The sequence below is a fragment of the Magnolia sinica genome, chromosome 15 (genome assembly GCF_029962835.1).
Source record: "Magnolia sinica isolate HGM2019 chromosome 15, MsV1, whole genome shotgun sequence".
NCBI lineage: Eukaryota > Viridiplantae > Streptophyta > Magnoliopsida > Magnoliales > Magnoliaceae > Magnolia > Magnolia sinica.
In genome coordinates, this window is record NC_080587.1 from 24,305,854 (window position 1) to 24,328,973 (window position 23,120).

Sequence of the window (23,120 nt, forward strand, 5' to 3'; positions counted from 1 at the left end):
CAAATATGGAGTCGATTCAAGTTAGTCTTTGAGTCAAACCCAGCTCGGGTATGGTCCTGGTGCAGTTCATACCAGTCCAATCCAGGTTTTAAAATCAGTCACCACCAATCCACAAGTCCCCTGTAAAAAACATAGGGATGCAATGCACCTCTTGTTGGAAAGATAGAAAAAGAAGAAGAACCATCAAAATGAACGTTGCATTCAAAAATTGCATCGAACACTACATGTGATACATCATCTACCAACATTGTAACATTTTTAAAAATAAAAACTAGTAGAATAGTTGCCAACTGAAACCTATGTTATTTGGTCTCTTCCTTCTATCATCGAGAAGAATAAATAAATGGGAGTTAATCAATTGAATGTCTATATACATTGTATGGATATCACTTCCATACGCCATCGTCGCAAGTGGGACACAATTCTTGAGCAATGTCATTGATTTGGACACCTGAGTCATAGACCACTCCAGCCTTCCAATCCGTCGGAAGGACTCGCTGTGCCCATACCCACTTCCCGTCGTACCCGCCCGTCACCACTAGCCGAAACTGTAATGGACCAGCCGGTGTTCTATCTGTATCCCAAACGGGTCCATGATTTTGGGTCATGTAGCGCCAATTCGATGAACCAACCTACAAATTCAAAATGCACATCAATGATCATAAACCCAAATATACACCCATTGGCTATGGCTATGCCGATTGATTAAACAAGATGGTTAGCCTTAGTATATGTACCTGAGCCACATCGACGGCCATGATATCGGTCTGGCCACCTTGATAGATGAACTTGATTGCTAGGTAATTTGAATTTTGGCTACTCTCTTCCACTCTCATTGACAAGTTCTGGTTCTTGTAGTCACAAGGAATCCTTTGCCACATTTTCGAGAAAATCCACATTAGTCGACCTGCGACAGGGACTGCGGTTTTTGCTAATAGGCTTAAATGAATGAAATGGTTAAAACCTAGAATGGGATGGGTGGGGCTAATTCGTAAAGAAGGGTGTTTAAAAATCAAAGGTACCAATAACATTGCTTGGACTATAGTTTTTCTACTTCTATTTGCTGGATGTTTTTCAAATAATCCGATTTAAAACTGTATTTCCCTGTACTTTTGGGGTGAATGGATTAGACAATGAAATCCAGTGTATAAACCAATTTTGTGATGCAGGGAGGGATGTGATGACGTTCATCACCGTCTTCCTCAGGTGATATCTACTCCGTATCCACGGAGCTCTTTGGACTCCTCACAAAGCTTCCTCGAATCTACTAGGAATAAAAGTAAAAATAATTTTAATCAATTTTAAATAAATTGATTGACGATGAAAAACAAAAAACAAAATCACAATCCTTTAAATAATGAGCTCAAACCTGGGTTGAAGTTTTAGACTCAAACTCCAACTTAAACACCCTAAAAACGTGACTAACTATAAATAATGAACTTAATATTTATAGATGACCTCCATTCCTACTAGACTTCATGGTTTTGGGCTAAAAATAGTCAGTGTCCAATTTAGCCTAACAATGTCGTTCTCCTAATTTTTCTAAGCCATTTTCATGTTGGGCACAACTTCTACAACTCAAAGGATCAAAGTTATACTCGAACTAAAACTTACTATTTATAATAAAAACGAAAATAAATGGGAAATTTGACCGTCGATCTGATGGAATCTCACAAATCCAGCATGGGAAACCTAGCACAGTGGGTTGGCTGGCTTCAGTAGGTTCTCCTATCCCAAAATCATATGTAATATGTCGAAAAACTCATCCCGATTTGCGAGACAACTATTTTAAGGTTCTAACAGTTTGGAACATTTCTACCTCTGATCGGGCTTTCTCTGATCCATCTTCGCCATGAAAGTGTGCAATCCGCTCTACATCACTTTGATGTCCAATCAATGCATGTCGGATACTATCCTATTGATGGGCCACCTCTTGGAGGGGCCCACGGCCCAAAAGTTGCATTTGCTAATTGGTCATTTGTCATGGACTTTTTCTACACATCTCAAAGCATTCTTCCAATTTTCATGCAGGAGATGGCTTTATTTATACACAGAATCCCTGTTTATAAATCAAATTTCACTTTTTCTCAGAACTTTTGAAGTACGCACGTTTTGTGTGGGACTGGAGCTGGCAGGGGATGACTCGGCTCGGCAAACTCGACTCATCCAACCCGTTTAGATCCGATTCGATCCGAATCGAATTGACTCCGTCCAATCCGAACTCAATCTGAGTCGAGTTTGAGTCACCCAGTAACTCGACTTGACCCAAAATCCAACTTGGTACTGACTCGACTCGATCCGAAACTTGACTCATACATATATATTAAAAAAAAAAAAAAATTCAAATTTGACATTTCAGATCTGAGATAGCGTGTAGCTGATGGCGAGGCAGCAATTCTGGTAAGTGAATCTAGGTTTTGAGGTGTGATTTCAGCCCATGAATACCTGCTACACCCGACGCAACTTGGTGCCGACTTGACCTGACTCGATACTTGTGACCAGGTCAGACTTGGTCTGGATTAGTCTAGGCCAGACTCGGACTCGGATCGGGTCAGGCATGTTGGACTCAGTACCAAGTCAGGTCGAATTCTGGTCAGGCCTATTTCAAAACCAGATCAAGTTGAGTCAGCCCTAACTCGGTCCGACTCAACTCTGATGCATGCCCAGCTCTATGTGGGACCCACATAACTGAAACGCAAAAGAAGGCCCAGTCAGGAAGGGTGGGTCCCACCAAAACGTGTGGGTCAGTAACCCACCAAATGTTCAAACATAAAAGTGGATTTCACTACCTCTTATATTCCACATCAACAGTCCCTGCACCCTCCATTTCTTGGGCCATGTTCCTATGACCCATGGCCATGAAAGTTCTGTTGCTGAGGACAAAATCCGTTTCATTGCCTTTATTCAAATCCGTTAATATCACTTTAACTCCTCTCCTACTGCAAAGGGTCGTGTTCTTGCACCTCACCTATAGAAAATAAATAAATAAATATACGAGAATTTTCAAACCATTAAAAATATATAGAAATATTAATAAAATAATAAATAAATCAACCTGAAAGCAGCCACCACACCCAACTCCTCCTCTGTAGAGTTTAGAGCTCCCAGCTGCAACGTATCCACCATTAAATCCTAGGGCCATGGTGCCATACCCACATGCCCCAGCTACATGAAGTCCAAGAAAAGGAAATTACAGAAGAAAATAAATAAAAAATATATATGAAAAACCGATCAAATACTCGTGTGCATGTAAGCGGGTCAGTGTGTGTGTGTAAGGGTCATATGTATTGAAATACTTCTCTAAAAAGAAAACATTCAAATGCCCATGTGGGTATGTATGTGTGTGTACAAAAAATGTATTATGTGTATTGAAATACGTATATGCATATTGAAATACTTATATAACAAACCATACATAAAAATGTGTCATGTATTGAAATACTTCTCTGAAAAGAAAACCATCAAATACCCATGTGGGTATGTATGTGAGTGTACAAAAAATGTATCATGTGTATTGAAATACGTATGTGTGTGTACAAAAAAATGTATCAGGTGTATTGAAATACTTCTCTAATAAAACCATACAAAAAAATGTGTCATATGTATTGAAATAGTACTTCTCTAAAAGGAAAACCATCAAATACCCAAGTGGGTATGTATGTGTGTACAAAAAATGTATCATCTGTATTGAAATACATACATGTCTATTGAAATACTTCTCTAACAAAACCATAAAAAAATGCGTCATATGTATTGAAATACTTCTCCAAAAAGAAAACCATCAAATACCCATGTGGGTGTATAAAAAATGTATCATGTGTATTGAAATACGTACATCCAAGAAGGGAGGGAGATGAAAAGTAGGCAGCCTTTGATTGATGGGCACATCGATCACAAGCAATTGCAGAGGAGAGGAAAATGCAGAAAAAAGCAACAAGAAGAACCATGTTTTACGTTTTAGAGTTGAAGAGATAAGAGAGATTTCTAATATATATGGAATTGAGGGGGTTTATTTATTATTATTATTTTAGTTTTATTGTAATTTGGGTGGAAGGAAAGAGCCATGCACCTTCATCTTGGCGGTTGGCCAAAGGAAAAGGGGGACTACTTCTCACCGACTTTGCATGTTACAACATTGAGGTGGTGGACAACTAATAACCAAAATTCATTTCTAAAAGAAGTGTCTGGTGTGATATATGGCCTAATCAAAAGGTTAGGTACAAGATGCCATTCATCTCACACATTGTTTAATTGGATAATTGTAAACGTCTCCCTTTTAATTTAGTTTATTGGGAGGAGGTTTGATCGAATATATCTCGATGTATTATAATAAGATCTGCCCTTTTCAATGAGACAAACCGTTTATTTGATAGGATGGTGACCGTAGATGTTGGAAGCAAACTAGTCAGATTATCTAAGGGTTGAACTAATTCCATTGAGAGTTTTTATTTTCTGTCTTTTCACTGTAGAAAGTAAGACTAGTCATTTAAATGGTTTGGATTAGTAGAAGATAATATCACATTTCGTAATACCAAGATGTATTGGAATTACATGGATTTCTTGCTAAAGACTTACTGATGTGGAGTGGGTCGCGTACAATTTCATGGCCAAGATAGACCAAAAAACGCCCGATGCAAGGCAGAAGCAATCCGGACCGTCACAACCTTAAAACGAGCGTATCTTGCAAACCACCGGAATGAGTTATCCGATGTGCCATATATGATTTTGGGGTAAGACGAGCTACTTTAGCCATCCAACCTGCTATGCCGGGTTGCCCACACCGAATTTGTGAGATTCCATCAGATCGATAGTCAAATTTTTATTTTATTTTTATTTTTACTATTTATAATAATTTTTAGTTTGATTATAACTCTTCATCCGTTGGGCCTTATGGGTTATGTCCAACATGAAAATTACTTAGAATAATTATGAGAATCACATGGTTGGGACAAATATGATAGTTACTATTTTTAGCCAAAAACCTTGATAACTAGTAGGAATCACGATCATAAGTCACGATTTCTAGTAGTTTTAGTTATAGTTTAATTTCAAAACTTCTCCGTAGGTTTCATGTTATTATTTAAGAAGGTTGTAAGCTCATTTTAATTATCAATCAATTTATTATGAATTTCTAGAAAGTATTCTATTTTCTTAATTTACTTGCGGATTCAAGGTATCTTTGTGAGGAGTCTAGAGAAACTCCATAAATTTAGAATAGTTATCCCCCGAGGAAGACGGTGCTCGACTTTAGCACGTCCTCCCTTGGGTCACTTTTTCAAGAACTTTTTGTGACCAGATGCTTGGTTGGGCTCACCATGATGATTGTGAGAAATCCACCCGTCCATCTAATTTTTCAGATCATATCAGGACATTGGCCAAAAAATGAAGCAAATCGGAAACTCAAGTGGTATGTCTAACAAGGGATTGAACCTTTATGGTTGAAACATTCGTGTGACCACATAAGTTTTGCATCAGGATAAATTTTGTGTTTTCAGTTCATTTAAGCAGGAATGACATTATGAGCAATATGGATGGTATATAAACATCCTCTTGGACCTAGGGAGGTTTCAGTGGTAGGCATTTACCTGCGCATGTTTTGCTGACGTGCGGCCCACTCGAGTTATGTGTCCACATCATTTTGGGAAGCATGATTTAATATGATCTCCCAAAACGGATGAACAGGTGGATTTTCACATACATCACCGTGGGCTTCCCCTAGCTTCCCGTGTTACAAGTAGTTATTGCAAAAAGTCTTTCAGATAGAATCGCCGGAAGCGGATTGGCTGGTGTAACACACACACCAGCGATGCAGCTAGTGTGGGTACGTGTCGTGCGAAGACGAGCGCGGACGCTCCTCGAACTTGGAGTTGTGCAAACGGTTCAAAAGAAATCAAAGTTACATGGCCCCAAAATGATGTATTTATTATATCCACACCGTTCATCCATTTTTCGAGATCATTTTAGAGCATGAAACAAAAAATGGATCATATACAAAACTAAAATGGACCACACCACAAATAACAGCAGGATAATGATTTTCACCGTCAAAACATTCATAGGGCTCACCATAACATTTATTTTCCATACAATCTGTTCATAACATTCATAGGCCTCACCATAACATTTATTTTCCATATAATCTATTCATAATGCCACATACTCACAAAAACTTGGATGTAAACGTAAAAACAAATATCATATTGACCCAAAACTTCATTTTCAACTGTAGATGTTCAATCCCTCGCTGCTTTTGGCAGTGTGGTCTGCTTGATTTTTAAATCTGTCTTATTTTTTGGATCAAGCAACACCAAATTGGTGAACAATTTGGGTATAACACATGCATGGGACCCATAGAACTTGCTGATGTCAACAAAGATAACTAGTGTGTGGTACAGCAACCAGCATGCTTCCTGCTTGCCATGAGCAAAAAAATCCTGTGCTTTCCATGGTCCACATCATCACTAACATTGTCAGCACTGCTGCATTAAATGCAAGTGTGTAATGTGTGATGACATGGCTCAATTAAATTGCAAACAGATGATCCAAATTCCTTCATAAGCTGACCGTTTTATCATCAATTGAAGGTAACTAGTGATGTATGGCCCTACCATAATCCATACAACGCTATCAATCAAATATGAGAATGGGAAACCATAAAGGTTAGCCTATTTTTTGACATTCATATTCATGTTAAAAACAAAAAACTTGTCATTTGATGCACATACATCTCTCTAACAAACGTGAGGTACTTGTAATATTCGAAATAAGAGAGGAAATGTTTACAATTACCCATTATTTAATTAAATAAGGGAGCATGTAACATAATATTCATTTGTTGAATAATGAGTTAGGATTGATTTACTTGTCTTCTTCTGTATATTTTAATATGATTTTTCATGTGGGGCCACCGTAACGTGTGTATGGCATCCAACATAACCCAAAAATCAGGTGCATCCAATAATCAGGTTAGACATTTCATGGGTTTTGAAGGTTTTATTTGAAGTACTTATCCATTATTTTCTATCATATGGCCCACTTGATAATTGGATCACCTGCTCATTCTTTTAGTGTGTCCTATTTGATTATACTGATTAAATGGTCAACAATGCATTGTCCCCATTTGGTGTTTGTAAAAATGAATGGACAAGATCATTCATACAAATTAGATCCAGTTATGAATGTTTACGACCATTCAATTGGTGTGATTTTAGCATAGCAGTTGAAGCTCATGGCCCAGTGGTAGACTCATGAGAGTTCCACATTGTGGTCAGTCAGACTCGAGTGGATTAATGACTCAGTCGAGCGTGTGTAAATGCGTAAATTGTGCACAACATCCAACCCGGTCAAAAGATGGGGCCCACCATCAATAGCACATAATGAAAAAAATCATCCTGGTCGTACATCTAGTTGCGCGTGAAGCCTCCTCGAGTCATCTGCAATGTTTTTTTTTTTCATATGAATCCGAGTTTAAAGCACCACCATAACATTTAGTTCTCCTGCTTGCAATAGGATTCTTCGACAGTATAATCTACTCCTACTTGCAATAGGATACTTCAAAAGTATAATCTACTGATCTAGACCGCCCATTAGGTCTAACGCACATTTCACAAGAAAATGCTCACCTGCGCACCAGCCCTCACGGAACTGGTGCGAACTTTTTTGAGAACCCATCATACGTGATGTGGATCCAAAATCTGAACCGTCCATATGAAGCAGCACCTCATGAAACCCCCTGGGCCCAAGTTTTACTTTGATTGTAAACTTTGGGGGGCCATGAAAAATAATAACAGTTTCTTCCCTTGATTTGCATTTCTCTTTGCTATGGCCCACCAGAATTTTAGATGGGGGGAATTTGTCCCTTAACGTTTCATGGGATTCCACATCACATGGACCGTTCAGATTAAACACTTATGACACGTGTGCAAAGGCACACACGTGCCTAGGAGCGATGGTGAGCATGACTTTTATATATATATATATATATATATATATATATATATTCATGGGAACTTCCTATGAGGTCGAGCTTTGTGGGCCCTACCGTGATGTGTGTTGAACATCAACACCGTGCATTTGATGGGTGCCCTTTATTTTATGGGATATACCAAAAATCAGTTGTATGCGAAGCTTAGGTGGGCCATACCATCTAAAACCATGTGAAGACATGCATAAAACATATAAAAGTACTTATTGGGGCCCACCTGAGTTTTGGATGCGGCTGAAACTTGGTATGACCCCTCATCCAAGTGGGACACAGACAATGGATGGTCTGAATTTGTGAAACATATCTAGATAGGCCCAATAAATAATTATGAATGTTTTAATGGGAGGGTAACCCTTCTCAACTGGTTTATGTGGTGTGGCTCACCTAAGTCATATATTGACTTTATTTTTAAGCCCGTGTCCCATAATAAAATGGTGCATATGTCTGATGGGGTAGATGTTCGACATGCATCACAGTGCGGCGCATATATATATATATATATATAAAACACACAATCTCAACTATTTGATCAATACCTCTAATATGGATAGTCAAGATCTTCTATACAAAAATATCTCCAATCAACAATCTTATCCATCTATTTCTTAGAATCCATCGTTAATTGCTAATTATTCTTATTAATCAAATTTCTTAGGTACCTGTAACAATCCAATACAGGCCGTGGCGAATGAATGGGTGTAAAAAATAAGGCCAAATCAAAGATGGATTGGATCACCCTATGTATATCGTTGTTTACATGGTAGCCCATGAAATGTATAGCAGACTTAAGGGCCATTTGATAAAACTTATTTTCAACACCACTTCCCATTTAAATTTGATATTTTCAATGATATTTACTAATTCAGATTGTCTGGCATATTCAACTTATTTTGTTCTTGAATTAATTTTTATCAAACATGTGTCTTTTTTCAAGGTCCAATGCTAAAAGTGATGGTGCATTAGAATTTTTCTTTATTTTTGACTAAAATTATTTCAAAATTATAACTCAATATATTAAGTTTTCAGTTATATTTAAATTAATTTTCAAAGCTTATTTTTAAGTTTATCAAATGGACCTTAATGGACAATCAATTAGGCTGTCCAAGTGACCTGGCTCATATCATATCTCTTTAAGCATTTTATTTTTGGATAGACCAACTGCTGCATTGACTAGGTGAGCCAATGTATTAGGAAATTCAATTGGAAAGATTTTATTTCCCTTGTATATTTTTTAAATCAAATCTTTTCTGTTAAATTTTCTAATCCAATGGGTCCACATAACATGTGAACGGCTATATAAAAAGAAAGGTTGAAGAAGGTCATATGCATTTTTAATAGCTTGTAGTAGGACCCTTGCATCACCCATCCAAATGCGCTTAAAAGCTATGCATTATCATATTGTTGACATTGATCACTTGGGAAGCTACTAAAATGAAATGCAACCATGCACCAGAAAGATTTTTTTATTTTTATTTTTATTTTTTTAATTTTCGAAAAATGGCCATACCCAAATTGGGACGGTCCGTTTGGATCGTTACTTAAGATGAGCTACTTAAGCCTCAAGTAGCCTTGATAAATGCTTGCATGGAAGACCGTTGATTTGATTGACACCCGAAGAATTAAGGACCTTGGTTAGCACACCCCTTTCTGATTCATCAAGATGTGTAAGTGTACAGGTGAGGTCCACTATCAGGTGGTCCACACTGTTGATTTGCAGGGCCCCACCAGGGATGGGATACCCCAAGAATCTCTGTAGTGGGATAATCCAGTCTTTCTATCAATGCCAAAAATTGATAGATCAAGGAAGAATTTATAAAATAATAATAAAAAGCAGTTGAACAGTGATGTCGAGCGGGTCGCGAATAATTTCATGGCCAAGATGGATTAGAAAAGGCCCGATCCAAGATAGATGTGATCCCGACCGTCCAAACTTTAAATGGACATATCTCAGGAATGATCCACCCAATCTGCTATGTTGGGTTGCACATGCCAAATTTGTGAAACACAATTAGATCTACAGTTGAATTCCTGTATTTTCATTTTTACTATTCTTAGTAAGTTTTAGTTTGATTGTAACTCTTCGTATGTTGGGCTTTAGGAGTTGGGTCCAAGACAAAAAGTGCTTAGAAAGTTAGGGGAACGTCATGGTTCAGCCAAATAGGATACTATTTTTGGCTGAAAACCATGCATACTAGTAGAAATCACGATCATCTATAAATATTAAGTTTACTATTTATAGTAACTCTTGATTTTAGGGAGTTTAAGTTGTAGTTGAATTCCGAAACTTCTCCCTAGGGTTCGTAGCTTTATTTAAAGAGTTGTAAATTCATTTTTCATCATCAATAAACTTATTTCAAATTTTTTAGAATTAATTTCTATTTTTCCTCATGGATTCGAGGCATCTCTGTAAGGAGTCCAGAGAAGCTCCATGGATTTAGAGTAGTTATCCTAGAGGAAGACGGTGCTCGACCTCTACATGTCCTTCCCTGCGTCAGTTCAGTATCAGAGCGAAGCTTTCTCATCGGATCTATGGTTTCTAATGACGGGCCGGGCAACAATCCCATGGATAGTGCTCTAGGAAATTTACCTTTAACGGCTGTGGTTTTTGAAGCAGCGCAGCGAAAGAATCGGCAAGTCATGCAAGGGCTACAGGCTGCCATCGAACGTTTGACGGAAGAATTAGGGCTACTCCGTGTTCATAGTGGTGATCTGCCACCAACAAGTGCTGGAACTTGTAATCGCCCTTATCACATGATGGTGTTGGCAATGCACTAAATGATCATTTTTGAGGAAGGGGGATCCAATGATGAGGAGGTTGACGATATGATCTTTAAATATTCTAGACAAGGTGGTGATCGAGCAAATTAGGCATATCGAGAGTTCAGGATGAAGGTCGACATCCTTAGCTTCAATGGTCAACTTCACATTGAGGATTTTCTCGATTGACTTTTTGAAGTTGAGCGATTCTTTGACTATATGGAAATCTCTGAAGCAAATAAGGTCAAACTTGTGGCTTTCAAGTTGAAGGGAAGAGCTTTAGCTTGGTGGGAGCAACTACAACTCGCACAAATAAGGCAGACAAAAGCTCCAATTTGCACATAGCAGTGGATGAAGCAACTGCTAAGCGCATGATTCCTCCCTAGCGACTACGATCAGATACAATTCCAACAATACCAAAATTGTCGACATGGTAGTCGGTCGGTGAGACATTACGCAGAAGAATTCTATCGCTTGGCGGTGCATAACGATTTGGTCGGGATTGAATCCCAGCAAGTCGCCCGATTTAACGGTGGATTGTGTATAGAGATACAGGATCGGGTGTAGATGCAGTCCATTTGGACAATGAATGATGGAATCAAGTTAGCTACCCAAGTCAAAGCGCAGCTTGAACGTCCAAACACATGAACCTATCCTACTATTAGGGTCGCCACGACAGGTCCTCCCCAGGGAGCTCCATAACCCAGAGGAAGGAGTCCGTAGGAGTGCACACTCAACCTCCTACACCCATGAACCGATATCAAGGAAGTGGGCAAGCTAGGACCCAAAAGAGCGTATCGACTGCTGCTAGTTCAAGCAGGATCTCAAACCCATATGCTCAGCCAAGACCTGATATTGTTATCATTGTAGCCAACCGGGTCACCTATCAAATACTTATCCTCAACGACAAGTGGCCGAACCTCGCCATCATTAATGGTAATGCTAAAAACGCTGATGAAGACCCAGATGTTGAGGAACTGGAGCACGCCACAGAGGATGAGGCAGATAAGACAGGTTGGGTTAGCAGGATCATGGCGAGTCACTCGTTGTGAGGTGATTATTGTATGCACCAAGGAAAGAGGTACATCTATAATGACATAACATCTTCCGAACTAGGTGTACGATTAATCGAAAAGCCTGTGATGTGATCATCGACAATGAGAGCAGCGAAAACATCATCTCCAGTGTAATGGTGAAAAAATTACAATTAAAAACAGAGCGTCATCCCTCCCCATATACAATCAGTTGGATCAGGAATGTTAGCGAGACAAAGGTAACTAAACAGTACACCATATCCTTTTCAATTGGCAAATATTATAAAGACGAAGTAGTATGCAATGCAGTTGACATGGAGGCATGTTACATACTACTTGGTCGACCATGGCAATTCGACCATGATGCAACTCACAAAGGGGGAGATAATGTGTATATTTTTTTCAAGGACAGCCGAAAAATCATATTAACTCCTATGGATCCAGAGGGGTCACCCAAAACTTCTAAAGTGGAGCATCATTTTCTCTTAACCATACGAGACTTCATGGAGGAGTCCAAAGAAACAGGACAGGCCTATGCATTAATTGTAAAGGGGAAAGAGCTCGATCCCACCATCATCCCTGAGAAACTAAAACCCTTATTATATGAGTTCAAAGAAATTTGGCCTGATGACCTTCCCGATGGATTGCCTCCCATGTGCGATATTCAGCATCATATTGACCTTATCCCTGGGTCCAACTTACCCAATTGTCCTCACTGTCAGATGAGTCTGAAGGAATGCGATATTCTGCAGGGGCAAGTGGAGGAACTGATCTGTAAGGGTCTTATTCGAGAAAGGATGAACCCATGCACTGTACCGACTCTATTAATTCTTAAGAAAGATGGGAGTTAGTACATGTGTGTCAAAAGCCGAGCCATCAACAAAATCACCATAACATATAGGTTTTCTATACCACAATTGGACGATATGTTAGACATGCTTGAGGGCGCAAAATTATTCTCTAAATTGGACCTAAGGGGCGGCTACCATTAGATTCGAATACGGCCAGGTGATGAGTAAAATATGACTTTTAAGACCAGGGAAGAGTTGTATGAATGGATGGTCATGCCCTTCGGTCTTTTAAACGTGCCTAGTACATTCATGAGGTTAATGAACCAAGTTCTGAAACCATTCATTGGGCGGTTCGTTATGGTTTATTTCAATGATATTTTGATATACAATCAAGACGAAGCAAGCCATATGGAACACCTCAAGAAGATTCTTCAAGTGCTCACTGAAAATAAACTGTATCTCAATTTTAAAAAGTTTAGCTTCTTGATTGACAACCTGTTGCTTTTGGGCTTTGTCGTGACATTCACGGGCATTCGAGTGGATAAATAAAATGTGAAAGCCATCAGGGAATGGCCGGTCCTAACAAACATTCATGAGGTACAAAGTTTCCATGAATTGATGACATTTTATCATCGGTTCGTGAAGAATTTTAGCACCATTGTATCTTAAATTATAAACAATATGAAGAATGGACAATTTCAGTAGACTGATGAAGCCGATAGGAGCTTTGCCGAAATTAAACACAGGTTGTCAACAACCTCGGTTCTTGTACTTTCCAACTTCGACAAACTGTTTGAAGTCGAATGTGATGCCTCATATGTCAGAATTAAGGGAGTTTTATTTCAAGAAAGTAGGTCGGTAGCCTTCTACAGTGAAAAGCTTAGTGATCCACGTAAGAAGTGGTCAACCTATGAGTTTGAATTATATGCAATGGTCCAAGTATTGCGGCATTATCAACATTACTTAATTCAAAGGGAGATCATTCTTTACATAGACCATCAAGCTCTCAAATTCATTAATAGCCAAGTTAACGTCAATCTTGTGAATGCTAGGTGGATTTCATTTTTACAGGAATTCACATTTGTGCTAAAACATAAGTCTTGGCAGTATAACAAAGTGGCTGATGCATTGAGCCACCGTACAACTTTGTTAGTCACTATGAGCAATGAAGTTGTTGGATTCGAGCGCCTTAAGGATATATATGCCGACGATGATGACTTCAAAAATGCTTGGGTTAGATGTCAAAAAGGTCACCCTAGTGACCTACATATGCAAGACGAGTTCCTTTTCAAAGGGAATCGACTGTGCATTCCCAAAAGCTCGCTGAGGGAACAGATCATCTAAGAGCTATATGGAAGTAGATTTAGTCGACACCTTGGACGGGACAAGATGCGAACTCTTATTAAAGAACAGTACTAATAGCCATAGTTAGTACGTGATGGGGGTAAAGTGATGCAATGTTATCATATTTTTCAGGTCTCCAAGAGGCAGTCTCAGAATACGGGCCTTTATACCTCGTTACCTGTACCTGACAGCCCTTGGGAGGACCTATCAATGGACTTTGTGCTGGGTCTCTCGCGAACACAACATAGTATAGATTCGGTGTTTGTGGTGGTAGATCGTTACTCCAAGATGGCACACTTTCTCTCATGTAAGAAGACTCTCGACACGATGCACATGGCTAATTTATTCTTCAGAGAGGTCATGCCGCTACATGGGGCCCCCAAGACTATCACTTTTAACCGCGATATGAAGTTCATTAGCTACTTTTGGTAGACTTTGTGGAACCAGTTTGGTATACGACTTCAGTTCGGTAGTGTAACACCCCACACTTCTTATACGCGGGTGTTACCATCTAAACCCGAATCGATGGGTATCAAAGCTCGACTAATAAACAACCTAGAACTAATTGGTGCAGGAGGGGACTTCTAGTCAACATTAAGGCCATCCATCAGAGTCTGTAGGAGCCGAGTTGAACTCGACATCAGTCAAAGAGGTAAACCCAACAAACACTTCAAATTAAAGTAACTTATAGATCACTTAATCAAGTCACGTTGGGACAACGCATCTACCATCAAATCTTGAGGGTTTAGTAGTGGCCAACCAAGCACTCAAAGTCTCCCAAACCCCCATTTAGCCATCAAAACAAATTCTCAGACCAATCCAACCATTGGGTCGAGAGGTATGGGCCAAACAAGACCTGGAGTGTGTAATACGGCCCACCTGGGCCTCACATTCGCCCCAAGTTGGGCCAGGGCCCCAAAGACGAATGGGTGGAGTAGATTTATCACAAACGTCATGGTGGACCCCATGCACAATGCACGTGCACCGCGCCAACCAAATCGATCAAACCAACCTTGACCGATCCAAAAAAAAAAAAGAAATGAAAATTCTCCTGCCCGTTTTTAAATTTAAACTGATGAATTTAAGCTCCAAAGTGGGCCACCCCAGCCACTTTCTGATTGACCAAAACCGTATAGGCTTTCGGGCCCATCAATAGGGATGAGAGCGATCGGGCAGAACTATTCAAAAGCCTTCATGTGGCTGGGATCCAAGATGGTGGGTCCTTCTACGACCATTTGGGTGGCCCGGGATCATGCTGATCAGGCCATCCCAACCATCCATCAGCCTTGGAAGACCGTTTTCTCCCACTGCCAGAAATGGTCGAACAAGGCTGCACCAAGAAAAAGAGAAAAGGAGTTTTTCCTTTCTGGGAAAGCAGGTGCTGGTTTGTTTCTAGCCACTCTTTGGGCTACGTGGAGAAATCTTAGCCCTCCCTTGAACGATAGTACGAGATGAGAGAGAGAAGCATCTCATCTCATGAGAAAATGAAGAAAGCTAGATCTTCTCATGAGAAAACCTGAAACTGACATTTAGGGTCCAAAAAGTGGGCCCCACATCAATCGGAGGTCCCATCTGGTCCACTCAAACAGACCAAATCAAGTCGAATTACGTGGAGTTGTGATTTGCCATTAAAGGGCAGATCATTTTCATCGATAACCCACCAAAATTTTGATCACGAGATGGACCTCATAAAGCTTAAAAAGTTTCTTTTCTGATGGATCAGAACGCCAGCAACACATCTCCAGGATCGGATTGGCCCCATGAATGGCCACCTTTCAATCATAACCGTTGCAAGGGCCGTTTTCTCCCTACTGTTGATGATCTTTCCCTCTCTCCTATAAAAGGGCACTATTACCTTGGGATTCACACCAATGAGAGAGAGAGAGAGGAGAAAGGAGAGAGAGGAAAGAGAAAGGAGAGAGAGGAAAGAGAGAGAAAGAGATGGTATGGGACACTATATTCGCGCTGTCAGCCTACATTGATTGGTGACGAGCCCTTTGTAGTGACCTCGAGCATACCTTGATACTGCAGTAAGGCGATGAGCCTTAGAGTAGTAACTAAGGTACGATAGGCGTGCATTGATTGGTGACGAGCCCTTTGCAGCGACCTAAAACCATATGATCGTGTGAGATTGCTTAGGACTGACGACCCTAGAATGGATCACTGTGTGAAAATTGATATGAGGAAGGTACCTTAGCTTCCCAAACTTGCTATATGAAAAGAACTAATTACAACTTGGTAATCATATTCATGCATCGCATTGCACGTGTGTAGCAGTTGTTGGCACTGCGGGAATTTGTCATGCGTAACGTAAGATGAAGACGCTGAGGGAGTGCAGGCGAGGGCATGCATCATTTATACATACATCCTTGCATTAACAAGAGTACTTTAGACGTGTTTAATTGTATTGCCTTATCATTACTGCTTGATTAATTTGATATCATGTTAACTTGTACTGTATAGTTCCACTGAGTTGATCACTCACTCCCACATTCTGGGACGGTGTTTCAACACCAACCAGACTGTCTTAAATGCAGATGATGACGCGACCCTTGAGGCAAAGCAGGAGTTCGAGGATGATGAGGACGCGTTTTCTATTATGCAGTTCTCAGGCGGGTTCATGTGAGTCATGTCCTGATCGACGGGGATTCTGGGTTTTCTTTTGGAATAGGTAATTTCATTTTGATACTTGTATTTTGAGATAAACACTTGTATTACGACCTGACAGAGCATACATACCATAGGGACTTACACATGTACACATATATTTCTTTAAGTCTTCCGCTTGCGTTTTTCACTTATCTCTGGATTATGTTTGCAGTTTGGCTTAATCTATTTCCATGTTTTATGCACTCATACAAACAACATACATCCATCATTAATTATATTGCATAAGTGATGTTTTGGAACTTGGGAGCTGAGTTATGCTCGACCCCCGAATTTCAGGGCGTTACATGTACTTCCCTACTTTGACAAACTATTCAAAGTTGAATGTCATGCTTCATATATCAGGATCGAGGGAGTCTTGTCTTAGGAAGGTCAGCTGGTAGCCTTCTACAGTGAAAAGCTTAACGATGCATGCAAAAGTAGTCTATATATGAGATCGAATTATACACAGTGGTCCACGCACTGTGACATTGGCGACATTACTTAATTCAAGGGGAGTTCATTCTTTACACAGACCATCAAGCTCTCAAATTCATTAATAGCCAAGCTAATGTGAATCGTGTGCATGCTAGGTGCATTTCATTTTTGCAGGAATTCACATTTGTGTTGAAACATAAGTCTAGGCAACAAAAAAAATTAACTGATGCACTGAGTCATCGTGCAACTTTTTTAGTCATTATAAGCAATGAAGTTGTTAGGTTCGAGTGCCTCATGGACATATATGTCGATGACGACGACTTCAAGGACGCATAGGTTATATACCAAGAAAGTCACCCTAGTGACCTACATATGCAAGACGGGTTCCTTTTCAAAGGGAATCGACTGTGCATCCCCAAAAGCTCGCTAAGGGAGCAGATCATCCAAGAGCTATATGGAGGTGGCCTTAGTGGACGCCTCAGACGGGACAAGACATGAGCTCTTATTAAAGAACAGTACTAATAGCCATAGTTAGTACGTGATGGGGGTAAAGTGATGCAATGTTATCATATTTTTCAGGTCTTAAAGGGGCATTCTCAGAATACGAGCCTTTATACACCGTTACCTGTACCTGACAGCCCTTGGGAGGACCTATCAATGGACTTCGTGTTGGGTCTCCCACGAACACAGCGTGGCATAGATTTGATGTTTGTGGTGGTAGATCATTTTTCGAAGATGGCACACTTCATCCCATGCAAGAAGACTCTCGACACGATGCACATGGCTAATTTATTCTTCAGAGAGGTCATGCCGCTACATGGGGCCCCCAAGACTATCACTTTTAACCGCGATATGAAGTTCATTAGCTACTTTTGGTAGACTTTGTGGAACCAGTTTGGTATACGACTTCAGTTCGGTAGTGCCTACCACCCAGAGGACCTATGGGTAAATTGAAGTTGTGAATCGTATGTTGCGGAACCTCCTTTGATGTATTTCAGTAGAAAACCCAAAGCAGTGGGATTTAGCGTTGTCTTAAACGGAGTTTGCATTCAACGACATGGTGAACCGCTTGACAGGGAAGTCCCCATTCCAGATTATTTACGACTGAGTGTCTCGCCATACACTTGACTTGGTCCCTTTGTCCAAGATCCCAGGCATGAGCGTTACAGTAGAACATATGACAGACAAAATCATAGGCATTTATGCAAAGGTCGAAGCCAAGTTACACGTCTCGAACGACAAGTACGAGGAGCAAGTTAACAAACATCGACAACAAAATGTGTTCGAGGTGTGTGACCAAGTTATGGTTCATTTACGTAATGAGAGATTTTTGACTGGAACATACAACAAATTGAAAAAAAGAAGAAGAAGAAGATTGGGTTGGTATCGATCCTCGGAAAGATCACGCGTATGTTGTTAATCTTCCGGATGACATGGAGATCTTGCGTACTTTCAATGTTGCGGACCTGACCAAGTATCATGAACCAAAGCAGGACGAGAACTCAAGAACGAGTTCTTTTGAAGTGGAGGAGACTGATGCAGAGAGGGTCACGGATAATTTCATGGCCGGGATAGACCAGAAAAGGCTCGATCAGAGACGGAGGTGATCCAGACCGTCAGAACTTAAAACGAACGTATCTCACAAACCAGAATGAGCTATTGGACATACCATACATGATTTTGGGGTAGTACGAGCTACTTTAGCCACCCAACCTTCTATGCTGGCTTATGCACACCAAATTTGTGAAGATCATCAGCTACTTTAGTAAGTTTCAGTTTAATTATAACTCTTCGTACGTTGGGCTTTAGGAGTTGTGTCCAACATGAAAAGTGCTTATAAAAGTTAGGAAAACGTCATGGTTCAGCTAAATAGGATACTTACTATTTTTTGGCCGAAAACCATGCACACTAGTAAACATCATGACCGTCTATAAATAGTAAGTTTACTATTTATAATAAGTCCTGATTTTAGGTAGTTTAAGCTGTAGTTGAATTCTGAAACTTCTCACTAGGGTTCGTAACTTTATTTAAAGAGTTGTAAACTCATTTTTCATCATCAATAAACTTATTTCAAATTTTCTAGAATTAATTTCTATTTTTCCTCATGGATTCGAGGCATCTCTGTAAGGAGTCCAGAAGCTCCGTGGATTCGAAGTAGTTATCCTAGAGGAAGACGGTGCTCGACCTCTACATGTCCTTCCTTGCATAAAAAATGATTAAAAATTAATGGCCGGAATCGTCCAATAAAATTTCTTATTCTGATTTTACAATTATCTTTTCCATTTTCAATCTCTGGTTTATAAAATCGTAGGGAAAATCTAGAAGTTATTTAGACAGCCCAAGGTATTTGGATTGTAAGTAGCTTTGGTAAGTTGTATAAGAACAACGGGTACGTGGTTCACTGCTTCCTCTAATATGTGGTGCCTTATGGGTAAGATCATGTGCGAGATTTTTCGTGCCTGTAGTCAATCAGGTGTATGTAAGATTTGTGTTTCCATTAGTTGCCCAATACAACATGAAATTAGAACATATGAATGTGAAGACTACTTTTCCACATGGCGAGCTGGAAGAGCATATTTACATGAAGCAATTAGAAGGGTTAGAAGTATAATGGCAAGTTTACAACTTGAAGATGTTGCTATATAGCTTGAAACAGTTGCTTAGGTAGTCATACAAAAGGTTTGATACTTTCATGATGAATTAGCATTTTACTAGGAGTGAATATGATCATTGTGTCTATTACAAGACACTGAATGATGGATAGTTTATCGTATCAGTATTGTACGTACATGACATGCTTATTGCCAGTTATAGCATGTCTGAGATCGATACATTAAAGACTTAATTTTCAGGGACATTAGAAATAAAAGATATGGAGGCTGCAAAGAAAATTCTCGGCATAGATATGCACAGAGATAGATAAAGGAGCAGACTATTGTTATCACAGATATAATACCTTGAGAACGTATTAGTTAAGTTTGGTATGGACAAGGCAAAATCGGTTTGCATACCTCATGCTGCTCACTTTAGGCTTTCTTTATAACAATGTTCTACTACAGGTGAAGAAAAGTCAGTGATGTCCCGTATGCCCTATTCGAGCGTTGTTGTCAGTTTGATGTATGTCATAATCTCTATGAGACTAGATATTTCACATGCAATGGGTGTTGTGAGCAGATATATTGCAAACCCTGCAAGAAACATAGGAAGGCAGAGAAATGGCTACCTTGGTATATTGGAGGTACAGTGAACTATGTCTTGACATTTAAAAAGTCAAATGAGGTTGACTTTCGGCTACTCATTTGTTCTAGTGAGTGGTGCGATCAGTTGGATGTCAAAGCTTCAATTTCTGGTTGCTTTTTCCAAAATCAAAGCTAAGTATATGGTGGTGAAGGAGGCTTTCAAAGAATGTATTTGGATGGGAGGGATGAAAAATCAGCTTGGGCTTCAACAGGAATTAGTGTCAATTAATTATGACAGTGAAACCGTGATCAATTTGGCTAAAAACTTAGTTTACCACTCTCATACTAAATATATTGATATTTGTCATCATTTTATACAACATGTACTTGAGGAAGGTCATATGCATATGAAGGTGGTTCCTACAGAGAAGTTCAAGTTCTGTGCAACTTCTCTAGGCTTGGAAAAGACTTAATGAAAAGGAAGTGTGCACAAGAAGCAACAATGAAGCTATAATGAAAGGCAATTAAAGATAATGATGATATGGTTGAGCAATGAAGTATGAAGATTGAATCCACGGTGGGGATTATTGAATGAATGCATTCAATCTTGCTAAAATAGGGGATTTTGAGCGATCAACAACCTTGATCGATCAATTAAACCTCTTCGGAATTAGACGGATTGCTCACTTGACAGTTTGGACCTTGTTCGATCGATCGATGTTGAGGGTCAAATATTGCATATTAGACCCCAGTTATTACTTGGATCTACAAACATAATACCGTTTAATGGCTGATTTAATCGTGTTTGTAATGCAGGGTGTGTTTAAGAGCCTGGACTGAAAAAGGGTGGCAAATGCATGGATTTGACGCTCCAGAAGCACCAAGGCAAGGAACGGACTCTAGGAGACCAAGAGCGACGGAATTATACACCAGGGGTCCGCGAAAATCGAGAAACTGAAGCTCAAGCGGCCTGAAAGTTAAACAGAATGCAAGATCACAGCGTTCCCACCATCCGCTCAGCTCGAAACTTTATATATGGACTGAAGACCTTAAATAAGCCGTACAAATCAAAAATCAGCCATTGGATCGCTGTGGAAGTGGCCCGACGGATAGATCAGCCCTTTAAAACCTCAAGTGGGGCTTAACTAATCTCTGGATGTGCTCCAATTTTGTTCTCAACCCCTTAAACTATATGGAAAACAGGATGGACGGAGCGGATTCAGCGAAACATTACAGTGGACCTCACATGTACACTATGTGTGCACAACGTGCACGTACACTGGTTGCGCACCACAAGAATTCAAATCGATCAGCGTTGCGCTGACCGATGAATTTCGTAAAAAAAAAGAGACGCAACAGCGTCTTCGAAGTATCTTCCGGGCTTTGATTGTGGGCCCCACCCATCGGGTATTCTGATAATCTGGACCGTCCACTCGATCAATAGGTGGGGCGTAACCCTCACCTAGATGTCCTTTTCGTCCCATTATGCACACACGTGTAAAAAAAAAGATCGAATGGAAGATGGACGGTGGACTGAACCAGCTTGTGGGCCACACTGAAATCTAACCAAAACCATCCCTTCCTGAACAGTTTTTCGTCCTGAATCCAATGGATGGCTTGGATTTCCCAGAAAAACAGTGAAGTGGGCTCCATCATTGTCACAGCGTCAAATGATGCTACTCTGTTTTTGCGTCCGGAAAACCTGGGTTTTCCGTGCGGTTCTGGCCCACCATAGCCGATCAAAGGCATGATCCAAACCATCCATCGTGTATCTCGTCCAGAGATTTCCCAAGGGACGTCATCTATTTGGAAAGAATGTGATGGAAGTGGAAGTTTTCTCTTCCGTTTTCTTAGCTGCAAAACGCCCCTACGCACCAACCTTGCGTAAATAAATCTTCCGCAGCCTACTCCTTCTCGAACTCAACCTCTCCACGCCCCTACGCACCAGCCTATAAGGGAGAGAGGGATGTCAGGGAGCGAGGGGAGGAAAAGAGAGGTCGGCTGGAACGTGGACGAGGAGCATTCAAGACAGGGAGCGGGTGGAGGCTGAAAACGTGAAGACAGTTGGGTGGCACGAAGGCTGGACGTGGCTGGAAGCTTTGGCTGGAACAAGGATGCTGAAACGAGAGAGAAAGAGAAAAGATAATAAGTCTTTTTTTTACTTTCTTTTATTTTTCGTTTTCTTTTTCTTTTGATTTGATTTGAGTTCAAGCCATTCATGTCTGGCTGAACCTCTTAGCTAGGGCTAAGAGGTGAAGCCTGTAGCGTGATGGGAGACTGTTATTATGCCTTTTAGTTACACTGAATTGAATTTTGATTTAATTTTATTATGAGAATATTTGTAGTCTTTAATGGCCTGTTGTGACTGACATTACAATGGGTTTGCAATGGCTTTGAGTATTTCCTTTTCCGTATTTTGATTGTGATGTCAGGAAGCCCTGTTGTTCGCCATCGTCTCCTGGGCATGGCTGGATGGCGGTATCCTTCCTAACCTTCACAATCATCTGATTGGTTGGTAATTGGTTTAATTCTGTTGTTTGCTGTCTCCTGGGCATGGTTTGATGATAGAATCCATTCTGATTCATATTCCTTTCATCACATGAAAAATAAATCAAGTAGGTTCAGTTTGATTTCCATGAATCTTAATACAGGCATAAGATCTCCCTGATCCCTACAAGTGGATCTCTGAATCCCTAGTTTCCTTCCTCTGAATTCCTTCAGTTTTACATTAATCTCTCACCATTATTCATCATTTTATAGTTGATTTAGATTGCATCTTAGGCTAGTTCTATTTCTACCTAGTTTCAGGAAACGTACAAGTTTCAGTCCCTGTGGACAGCCCAAGGTATTTGGATTGTAAGTAGCTTTGGTAAGTTGTATAAGAACAACGGGTACGTGGTTCACTGCTTCCTCTAATATGTGGTGCCTTATGGGTAAGATCATGTGC

At 40.1% G+C, this 23,120-nt stretch overlaps 1 protein-coding gene across 1 annotated transcript; it reads right to left on the reverse strand.

Moving 5' to 3' along the window:
* Positions 1-341: 341 nt before the first annotated feature.
* On the reverse strand, positions 342-3,959 carry LOC131227431 (expansin-like A2). Its single transcript, XM_058223239.1, has 5 exons — positions 3,836-3,959; positions 3,056-3,165; positions 2,790-2,968; positions 738-870; positions 342-632 (listed from the first exon to the last, which is right to left on the reverse strand). The coding sequence occupies exons 1-5, from the start codon at positions 3,945-3,947 to the stop codon at positions 387-389; spliced, it is 780 nt and encodes a 259-aa protein (XP_058079222.1). The 5' UTR covers positions 3,948-3,959; the 3' UTR covers positions 342-386.
* Between the last annotated feature and the right edge of the window lie 19,161 nt (positions 3,960-23,120).

What these genes read in the sequence shown, in the direction of transcription:
- LOC131227431 (XM_058223239.1), bottom strand. Translation starts at nt 3,947, where the DNA reads ATGGTTCTTCTTGTTGCTTTTTTCTGCATTTTCCTCTCCTCTGCAATT. An exon ending in ATCTCCCTCCCTTCTTGGAT is followed by an intron (nt 3,166 to 3,835) that starts GTACGTATTTCA and finishes GACTTCATGTAG; the next exon opens with CTGGGGCATGTGGGTATGGC. An exon ending in GGTGTGGTGGCTGCTTTCAG is followed by an intron (nt 2,969 to 3,055) that starts GTTGATTTATTT and finishes TATTTTCTATAG; the next exon opens with GTGAGGTGCAAGAACACGAC.